The 10,528-nt window shown below is 42.2% G+C and overlaps 1 protein-coding gene and 1 long non-coding RNA gene across 2 annotated transcripts; both read left to right on the forward strand.

Moving 5' to 3' along the window:
* The first annotated feature begins 2,101 nt into the window (after positions 1-2,101).
* On the forward strand, positions 2,102-9,857 carry LOC121539713. Its single transcript, XM_045206113.1, has 32 exons — positions 2,102-2,129; positions 2,231-2,325; positions 2,494-2,522; positions 2,695-2,716; positions 2,817-2,844; positions 2,948-3,032; positions 3,174-3,320; positions 3,403-3,614; positions 3,718-3,821; positions 3,937-4,055; positions 4,158-4,325; positions 4,542-4,741; positions 4,849-4,961; positions 5,147-5,253; positions 5,380-5,556; positions 5,683-5,891; positions 5,993-6,087; positions 6,256-6,284; positions 6,458-6,479; positions 6,580-6,607; positions 6,711-6,795; positions 6,936-7,082; positions 7,165-7,376; positions 7,480-7,583; positions 7,699-7,817; positions 7,920-8,087; positions 8,304-8,503; positions 8,611-8,723; positions 8,909-9,015; positions 9,142-9,318; positions 9,445-9,653; positions 9,755-9,857. Exons 2-32 carry the CDS (start codon positions 2,310-2,312, stop codon positions 9,855-9,857), a joined length of 3,654 nt encoding a protein of 1,217 aa, XP_045062048.1. The 5' UTR covers positions 2,102-2,129; positions 2,231-2,309.
* Positions 9,858-10,014: 157 nt separating this feature from the next.
* LOC121538743 lies at positions 10,015-10,521 on the forward strand. Its single transcript, XR_005995240.2, has 4 exons — positions 10,015-10,046; positions 10,221-10,242; positions 10,343-10,370; positions 10,474-10,521. It is a non-coding gene; the product is annotated as an uncharacterized LOC121538743 (long non-coding RNA).
* Positions 10,522-10,528: the final 7 nt, after the last annotated feature.

A 10,528-nucleotide genomic window follows, 5' to 3' on the forward strand; every position in this document is an offset into this window, starting at 1 on the left:
AACGATTGATCTTCACTCATTACATCTATCCATTCCTTTCAAGAAATGACTCATCAGGTAATAAATGGTTCTGGAAAGCACAAAAACATCCACACTTATCTGGGCCAATCCACTGAACTCATCTGCTTAAGGGGATTTAAAGTCCATTTGTTTTACTCTACTTTTGTTTCAGATCCCGGCTGTGTCTCAAACACCAGTGGAAGCATGGACTGGCTCCAGAGGAACTTTGGCATCTTTTCTGTTTTTGCAGAACTGCAAGAGTTACAAGTCCTCAATCCCGACTTCTCCAGCGTAAGTGGCCTAAGTGTTTGTCTGGATGGTTAACCTCCCAATAATATTACTGTGCCACTCACTGACATGCGCCACTTTTCTTTTTCATTGTCCTATTTGTAGAAGGAATCACTGTCGCTGCTTACCCCAACCCAAGTGGCACAGTTGACATTGACCTCTGGGGCATTGAATGACACAGCTGACATTAAACTTGTGTTTATGCGGCTGGAGGAAGGAGACGCTTTCAAAAATGTTGATGAGTTTCTGACGATACTGACCGCAAAGGAAGAGGTAATGCAAGTTTGAGAAAAACAAACAGCATGATTTCATCTTGACAAATAGCAATCCCCATGTCTTCCAGTGTCTCCCTTTGTGGATAGTGAAAGACAACAACTAAGCAACGAGCAAGCTATCAATCTTGTACTTTCAGTTAGTACCGGAAAAGCTGGATTGAATGCCATGATGAGTTGTGCAGTGTTGATGACCTCTGGTCATTTGTTTCAACAGATTCCTGACATCTATCCAGCTGTGAGAGATGTGATGATGAATCTGACATTTAACATCATCAGCCTTCAATTCCCAAAGTTCGAAACGCTGGACTGGATTGCATGGTTCGAAGTAAAGCTGATTCCCATCCTCCCCAGTTTTAATGAAGTCATGCTCACCATTGCTACCTCAAACGTTACCTGCACCAACTACCAAGTCATGTGAGTAGGGGCCAACTTCTTGCAAATATTAGCCATGGATTCGATGACTAAAATCTATTGCCAACGTGGGGTGGAAATGTCATGAGTGTATCTTTTCCCATTTACAGTGTAAAAGGAATGGACAGAGCTTTCCCTGAAATGACTGAGGGTAGAAGAGAAGGAATCGCAGGAGTCCTGCTGAAATACCTGAGGATATCTGTACACCTTATCAATGAACCAGGTAGGGCTCACCAAGCAGGTTGTGGTGCTCGTTGGCTTTCTGTTGGGTTGTTCATCGCCTCTGCTGGATGAAGTGGGCTTTGTTTGAAAGGAGTGAACAGTTGGCATGTTGCTTCCTTGTCTATTGAATATAACATCAATGTACTCCATTTTGCAATAATCAAAGCGGCCATACATGTCTTTTAGTTTGCAGGTTGAACATCCACAACGACACTGACTGGCTTGCAATCAACCTGGGTCCATACTCCGAAATACACAACCTATTCGGATCTCAAAGACTTCAACATCTCAGGGGTAAAACAATTGTTTGCCAGTGTTCTTTGCATGATCAGAATTGACTAGTTTGACACTGCTCATGTGGGGGATTATGGCTATTTAGAGGGGTAATGCATTTGTATTCTGTTGTCTACTTCTCCCCAGGTGGCAGTTCTAGACTCCCTCTCACCAAACCAGAAAGCTGAGCTGGTACTGGACCCAAGCACTGGCGCTCTGGAGAATGAGACTCTTGTGAAGAAGGTTTTCATCAGCTTGCTGGAATCTCCAAGGGAAGAGCAGCTCAATGAGTTCTTTGTGACTTTTGTTGAAGTCACCAAGCAGGTGAGTACATCACTCTCTGGCTGGAATGGACCTTGTACAGTGAGACCCGGCTCTCGACAAACTCATCTGACGAAACAATCAGGATGAAAGGATGTCCTTCTAAACCATGAACCATCTATTTTCCAGGAAAACATCACCATCATCACAAACACAGCCGTAAGAGACACAATGCTAAACCTGACCTTGATGGCTCTTGCTCCCAAATTTGACGTCTTTGAGCCAAAAGACTTCCAGCTGTGGTTCCAAGTCAATCTGGTTGTTCTGCTGGCCAGCTTCAATCCTGGCAGATTGGTTGTTATCCCCCCTAAACATCACCTGTGAATCCTACAATGCCATGTAAGAGACTACTTTACACCCAACAAACGTACAAGGCACTGTCACGTAAAGTACAGATTGATGAAAGACTGCACTAATGTCTCCCTTTCCTTTTCTCTCAGATTCACGGGTCTCGACCAAAGTTTGCAATCTCTTCCGCCTCACCTCTCACAGGGTGTGGAGTCAAGCTTGGAAGCACTGATGAAGACATTCCAACGTATGTGATAAGCTGCTCTTTTTCAACAATAGACACTGTCTCATCTGAGCCCAGCATTTACAGAACATTTTAAAATCTCCAAACAGTCATTCTGTTATTTTGTTTTCTCATATGCTCCGAAATCTTCCTGTTAATTGAATGACCTTATTTAAATTATCTCCCTCAAAGGTTGCTCAAGGCCTCCAGCTTTAATTGTGGTAAGTACTCTCTGAATGGGATCTTATTTCAATTAGACACTTTTTTACATGATACATGGAAAGGTCATGCATCTTGTATATGCATTGTGGCATTGTTCAGAAAGCCAAAGCATCTCTTTTGTTTTCACATTGAATTTCACACGGATAACAATATTCTTTCCCCCCCATATAGTGCAAAGAAACATTGGTCAATGGTAAGTTGACGTTAGCTGTGACATATTTATTTTCTTTCATCAGATTGGCAATTTATGTTTTGTGTCTAAAGAACTCTTCTTTTTATGTTCTCTTTTGCAGAGAAACAACTTTGTGCTGGATTTAACAGGTGGGTTCAGTGCTGTCTTGCACAATGCAGGTTGTAAGAGGTTGAGACACACAAAGTATCATTTGTAAACTAATAATGTATTTTTCATTACCGTTTCCTACAGCACACAACTGAAGCAACAGATGTCCTTTGGCAATTCCTCTGAATCCCTTTGCAATTTCAACGTCTCTGAATATGCCTGTTCCTCAGTAAGCTTTTTAAACTCATCACTGAATGTTGTCAGTAGCAACAGCCACATTTCTCTCATCCGCATCGTCTTTGTTGATGTTACTCATGTTGATGTCACAGTTGTCTAATTTGGTTCACGTCCCTGCATCCTTTTCTTTAAGACTACCCGTCTCTCAGCGGACAACTTGGTAACGATTCTGAAATGCCAATTGGCGAGCAAAAATACTTACTCAACGGAAATGTGGAAGCTGTTCTTCCAAAACAATGCTGCTGTTCTGGATCAGGCTCTTCTGGATTACTCCAGCATGGTATGTTGAATCCCAGAATTAGAACAAAATGTTGCCAATATGTGTGGACTTTGTCACTGCAAATCTGTTTATACCTTTCCAGAACCCTAACATCAGCAGTCCAGCCATGCCAAATGTCCTTGATGCCATCGGAGAGCTCAAAATCAACAACTTCAGTAATGCACAGCTAAACGACCCCAGTTTCGTGGACAAGTTGTTCCAGAAGAATCTCCGTCCATTCTTGGCATCTCTATCCAGGAATTTCCTCTCCTGTCTCAGCTCAAAGAACTTCAGTTGTCAGACCTACCAAATTGTGTATGTAAAGCCATGATACCTAATGCAATAGTCAATACAATTGGTGATATCCCTACAATTGAATAAGAAGTCAACATAACATAGGCTCTGTTCTCTGTTTCAGCATTAACGCTCTAAGCAGCCAAAAAGATTCCATGGACAGAGAGCAACAACGATTGATCTTCACTCATTACATCTATCCATTCCTTTCAAGAAATGACTCATCAGGTAATAAATGGTTCTGGAAAGCACAAAAACATCCACACTTATCTGGGCCAATCCACTGAACTCATCTGCTTAAGGGGATTTAAAGTCCATTTGTTTTACTCTACTTTTGTTTCAGATCCCGGCTGTGTCTCAAACACCAGTGGAAGCATGGACTGGCTCCAGAGGAACTTTGGCATCTTTTCTGTTTTTGCAGAACTGCAAGAGTTACAAGTCCTCAATCCCGACTTCTCCAGCGTAAGTGGCCTAAGTGTTTGTCTGGATGGTTAACCTCCCAATAATATTACTGTGCCACTCACTGACATGCGCCACTTTTCTTTTTCATTGTCCTATTTGTAGAAGGAATCACTGTCGCTGCTTACCCCAACCCAGGTGGCACAGTTGACATTGACCTCTGGGGCATTGAATGACACAGCTGACATTAAACTTGTGTTTATGCGGCTGGAGGAAGGAGACGCTTTCAAAAATGTTGATGAGTTTCTGACGATACTGACCGCAAAGGAAGAGGTAATGCAAGTTTGAGAAAAACAAACAGCATGATTTCATCTTGACAAATAGCAATCCCCATGTCTTCCAGTGTCTCCCTTTGTGGATAGTGAAAGACAACAACTAAGCAACGAGCAAGCTATCTATCTTGTACTTTCAGTTAGTACCGGAAAAGCTGGATTGAATGCCATGATGAGTTGTGCAGTGTTGATGACCTCTGGTCATTTGTTTCAACAGATTCCTGACATCTATCCAGCTGTGAGAGATGTGATGATGAATCTGACATTTAACATCATCAGCCTTCAATTCCCAAAGTTCGAAACGCTGGACTGGATTGCATGGTTCGAAGTAAAGCTGATTCCCATCCTCCCCAGTTTTAATGAAGTCATGCTCACCATTGCTACCTCAAACGTTACCTGCACCAACTACCAAGTCATGTGAGTAGGGGCCAACTTCTTGCAAATATTAGCCATGGATTCGATGACTAAAATCTATTGCCAACGTGGGGTGGAAATGTCATGAGTGTATCTTTTCCCATTTACAGTGTAAAAGGAATGGACAGAGCTTTCCCTGAAATGACTGAGGGTAGAAGAGAAGGAATCGCAGGAGTCCTGCTGAAATACCTGAGGATATCTGTACACCTTATCAATGAACCAGGTAGGGCTCACCAAGCAGGTTGTGGTGCTCGTTGGCTTTCTGTTGGGTTGTTCATCGCCTCTGCTGGATGAAGTGGGCTTTGTTTGAAAGGAGTGAACAGTTGGCATGTTGCTTCCTTGTCTATTGAATATAACATCAATGTACTCCATTTTGCAATAATCAAAGCGGCCATACATGTCTTTTAGTTTGCAGGTTGAACATCCACAACGACACTGACTGGCTTGCAATCAACCTGGGTCCATACTCCGAATACACAACCTATTCGGATCTCAAAGACTTCAACATCTCAGGGGTAAAACAATTGTTTGCCAGTGTTCTTTGCATGATCAGAATTGACTAGTTTGACACTGCTCATGTGGGGGATTATGGCTATTTAGAGGGGTAATGCATTTGTATTCTGTTGTCTACTTCTCCCCAGGTGGCAGTTCTAGACTCCCTCTCACCAAACCAGAAAGCTGAGCTGGTACTGGACCCAAGCACTGGCGCTCTGGAGAATGAGACTCTTGTGAAGAAGGTTTTCATCAGCTTGCTGGAATCTCCAAGGGAAGAGCAGCTCAATGAGTTCTTTGTGACTTTTGTTGAAGTCACCAAGCAGGTGAGTACATCACTCTCTGGCTGGAATGGACCTTGTACAGTGAGACCCGGCTCTCGACAAACTCATCTGACGAAACAATCAGGATGAAAGGATGTCCTTCTAAACCATGAACCATCTATTTTCCAGGAAAACATCACCATCATCACAAACACAGCCGTAAGAGACACAATGCTAAACCTGACCTTGATGGCTCTTGCTCCCAAATTTGACGTCTTTGAGCCAAAAGACTTCCAGCTGTGGTTCCAAGTCAATCTGGTTGTTCTGCTGGCCAGCTTCAATCCTGGCAGATTGGTTGTTATCCCCCTAAACATCACCTGTGAATCCTACAATGCCATGTAAGAGACTACTTTACACCCAACAAACGTACAAGGCACTGTCACGTAAAGTACAGATTGATGAAAGACTGCACTAATGTCTCCCTTTCCTTTTCTCTCAGATTCACGGGTCTCGACCAAAGTTTGCAATCTCTTCCGCCTCACCTCTCACAGGGTGTGGAGTCAAGCTTGGAAGCACTGATGAAGACATTCCAACGTATGTGATAAGCTGCTCTTTTTCAACAATAGACACTGTCTCATCTGAGCCCAGCATTTACAGAACATTTTAAAATCTCCAAACAGTCATTCTGTTATTTTGTTTTCTCATATGCTCCGAAATCTTCCTGTTAATTGAATGACCTTATTTAAATTATCTCCCTCAAAGGTTGCTCAAGGCCTCCAGCTTTAATTGTGGTAAGTACTCTCTGAATGGGATCTTATTTCAATTAGACACTTTTTTTACATGATACATGGAAAGGTCATGCATCTTGTATATGCATTGTGGCATTGTTCAGAAAGCCAAAGCATCTCTTTTGTTTTCACATTGAATTTCACACGGATAACAATATTCTTTCCCCCCCATATAGTGCAAAGAAACATTGGTCAATGGTAAGTTGACGTTAGCTGTGACATATTTATTTTCTTTCATCAGATTGGCAATTTATGTTTTGTGTCTAAAGAACTCTTCTTTTTATGTTCTCTTTTGCAGAGAAACAACTTTGTGCTGGATTTAACAGGTGGGTTCAGTGCTGTCTTGCACAATGCAGGTTGTAAGAGGTTGAGACACACAAAGTATCATTTGTAAACTAATAATGTATTTTTCATTACCGTTTCCTACAGCACACAACTGAAGCAACAGATGTCCTTTGGCAATTCCTCTGAATCCCTTTGCAATTTCAACGTCTCTGAATATGCCTGTTCCTCAGTAAGCTTTTAAACTCATCACTGAATGTTGTCAGTAGCAACAGCCACATTTCTCTCATCCGCATCGTCTTTGTTGATGTTACTCATGTTGATGTCACAGTTGTCTAATTTGGTTCACGTCCCTGCATCCTTTTCTTTAAGACTACCCGTCTCTCAGCGGACAACTTGGTAACGATTCTGAAATGCCAATTGGCGAGCAAAAATACTTACTCAACGGAAATGTGGAAGCTGTTCTTCCAAAACAATGCTGCTGTTCTGGATCAGGCTCTTCTGGATTACTCCAGCATGGTATGTTGAATCCCAGAATTAGAACAAAATGTTGCCAATATGTGTGGACTTTGTCACTGCAAATCTGTTTATACCTTTCCAGAACCCTAACATCAGCAGTCCAGCCATGCCAAATGTCCTTGATGCCATCGGAGAGATCAAAATCAACAACTTCAGTAATGCACAGCTAAACGACCCCAGTTTCGTGGACAAGTTGTTCCAGAAGAATCTCCGTCCATTCTTGGCATCTCTATCCAGGAATTTCCTCTCCTGTCTCAGCTCAAAGAACTTCAGTTGTCAGACCTACCAAATTGTGTATGTAAAGCCATGATACCTAATGCAATAGTCAATACAATTGGTGATATCCCTACAATTGAATAAGAAGTCAACATAACATAGGCTCTGTTCTCTGTTTCAGCATTAACGCTCTAAGCAGCCAAAAAGATTCCATGGACAGAGAGCAACAACGATTGATCTTCACTCATTACATCTATCCATTCCTTTCAAGAAATGACTCATCAGGTAATAAATGGTTCTGGAAAGCACAAAAACATCCACACTTATCTGGGCCAATCCACTGAACTCATCTGCTTAAGGGGATTTAAAGTCCATTTGTTTTACTCTACTTTTGTTTCAGATCCCGGCTGTGTCTCAAACACCAGTGGAAGCATGGACTGGCTCCAGAGGAACTTTGGCATCTTTTCTGTTTTTGCAGAACTGCAAGAGTTACAAGTCCTCAATCCCGACTTCTCCAGCGTAAGTGGCCTAAGTGTTTGTCTGGATGGTTAACCTCCCAATAATATTACTGTGCCACTCACTGATATGTGCCACTTTTCTTTTTCATTGTCCTATTTGTAGAAGGAATCACTGTCGCTGCTTACCCCAACCCAAGTGGCACAGTTGACATTGACCTCTGGGGCATTGAATGACACAGCTGACATTAAACTTGTGTTTATGCGGCTGGAGGAAGGAGACGCTTTCAAAAATGTTGATGAGTTTCTGACGATACTGACCGCAAAGGAAGAGGTAATGCAAGTTTGAGAAAAACAAACAGCATGATTTCATCTTGACAAATAGCAATCCCCATGTCTTCCAGTGTCTCCCTTTGTGGATAGTGAAAGACAACAACTAAGCAACGAGCAAGCTATCAATCTTGTACTTTCATTTAGTACCGGAAAAGCTGGATTGAATGCCATGATGAGTTGTGCAGTGTTGATGACCTCTGGTCATTTGTTTCAACAGATTCCTGACATCTATCCAGCTGTGAGAGATGTGATGATGAATCTGACATTTAACATCATCAGCCTTCAATTCCCAAAGTTCGAAACGCTGGACTGGATTGCATGGTTCGAAGTAAAGCTGATTCCCATCCTCCCCAGTTTTAATGAAGTCATGCTCACCATTGCTACCTCAAACGTTACCTGCACCAACTACCAAGTCATGTGAGTAGGGGCCAACTTCTTGCAAATATTAGCCATGGATTCGATGACTAAAATCTATTGCCAACGTGGGGTGGAAATGTCATGAGTGTATCTTTTCCCATTTACAGTGTAAAAGGAATGGACAGAGCTTTCCCTGAAATGACTGAGGGTAGAAGAGAAGGAATCGCAGGAGTCCTGCTGAAATACCTGAGGATATCTGTACACCTTATCAATGAACCAGGTAGGGCTCACCAAGCAGGTTGTGGTGCTCGTTGGCTTTCTGTTGGGTTGTTCATCGCCTCTGCTGGATGAAGTGGGCTTTGTTTGAAAGGAGTGAACAGTTGGCATGTTGCTTCCTTGTCTATTGAATATAACATCAATGTACTCCATTTTGCAATAATCAAAGCGGCCATACATGTCTTTTAGTTTGCAGGTTGAACATCCACAACGACACTGACTGGCTTGCAATCAACCTGGGTCCATACTCCGAATACACAACCTATTCGGATCTCAAAGACTTCAACATCTCAGGGGTAAAACAATTGTTTGCCAGTGTTCTTTGCATGATCAGAATTGACTAGTTTGACACTGCTCATGTGGGGGATTATGGCTATTTAGAGGGGTAATGCATTTGTATTCTGTTGTCTACTTCTCCCCAGGTGGCAGTTCTAGACTCCCTCTCACCAAACCAGAAAGCTGAGCTGATACTGGACCCAAGCACTGGCGCTCTGGAGAATGAGACTCTTGTGAAGAAGGTTTTCATCAGCTTGCTGGAATCTCCAAGGGAAGAGCAGCTCAATGAGTTCTTTGTGACTTTTGTTGAAGTCACCAAGCAGGTGAGTACATCACTCTCTGGCTGGAATGGACCTTGTACAGTGAGACCCGGCTCTCGACAAACTCATCTGACGAAACAATCAGGATGAAAGGATGTCCTTCTAAACCATGAACCATCTATTTTCCAGGAAAACATCACCATCATCACAAACACAGCCGTAAGAGACACAATGCTAAACCTGACCTTGATGGCTCTTGCTCCCAAATTTGACGTCTTTGAGCCAAAAGACTTCCAGCTGTGGTTCCAAGTCAATCTGGTTGTTCTGCTGGCCAGCTTCAATCCTGGCAGATTGGTTGTTATCCCCCTAAACATCACCTGTGAATCCTACAATGCCATGTAAGAGACTACTTTACACCCAACAAACGTACAAGGCACTGTCACGTAAAGTACAGATTGATGAAAGACTGCACTAATGTCTCCCTTTCCTTTTCTCTCAGATTCACGGGTCTCGACCAAAGTTTGCAATCTCTTCCGCCTCACCTCTCACAGGGTGTGGAGTCAAGCTTGGATGCACTGATGAAGACATTCCAACGTATGTGATAAGCTGCTCTTTTTCAACAATAGACACTGTCTCATCTGAGCCCAGCATTTACAGAACATTTTAAAATCTCCAAACAGTCATTCTGTTATTTTGTTTTCTCATATGCTCCGAAATCTTCCTGTTAATTGAATGACCTTATTTAAATTATCTCCCTCAAAGGTTGCTCAAGGCCTCCAGCTTTAATTGTGGTAAGTACTCTCTGAATGGGATCTTATTTCAATTAGACACTTTTTTTTACATGATACATGGAAAGGTCATGCATCTTGTATATGCATTGTGGCATTGTTCAGAAAGCCAAAGCATCTCTTTTGTTTTCTCATTGAATTTCACACGGATAACAATATTCTTTCCCCCCCATATAGTGCAAAGAAACATTGGTCAATGGTAAGTTGACGTTAGCTGTGACATATTTATTTTCTTTCATCAGATTGGCAATTTATGTTTTGTGTCTAAAGAACTCTTCTTTTTATGTTCTCTTTTGCAGAGAAACAACTTTGTGCTGGATTTAACAGGTGGGTTCAGTGCTGTCTTGCACAATGCAGGTTGTAAGAGGTTGAGACACACAAAGTATCATTTGTAAACTAATAATGTATTTTTCATTACCGTTTCCTACAGCACACAACTGAAGCAACAGATGTCCTTTGGCAATTCCTCTGAATCCCATTTGCAA

The sequence above is a fragment of the Coregonus clupeaformis genome, chromosome 21, assembly GCF_020615455.1.
Source record: "Coregonus clupeaformis isolate EN_2021a chromosome 21, ASM2061545v1, whole genome shotgun sequence".
Lineage (NCBI taxonomy): Eukaryota > Metazoa > Chordata > Actinopteri > Salmoniformes > Salmonidae > Coregonus > Coregonus clupeaformis.

Coding starts and splice junctions, on each gene's coding strand:
- LOC121539713 (XM_045206113.1), top strand. Junction 2,717..2,816: donor CAAAGAAACATTGGTCAATG/GTAAGTTGACGT, acceptor TCTCTTTTGCAG/AGAAACAACTTTGTGCTGGA. Junction 8,504..8,610: donor TGCACCAACTACCAAGTCAT/GTGAGTAGGGGC, acceptor TCCCATTTACAG/TGTAAAAGGAATGGACAGAG.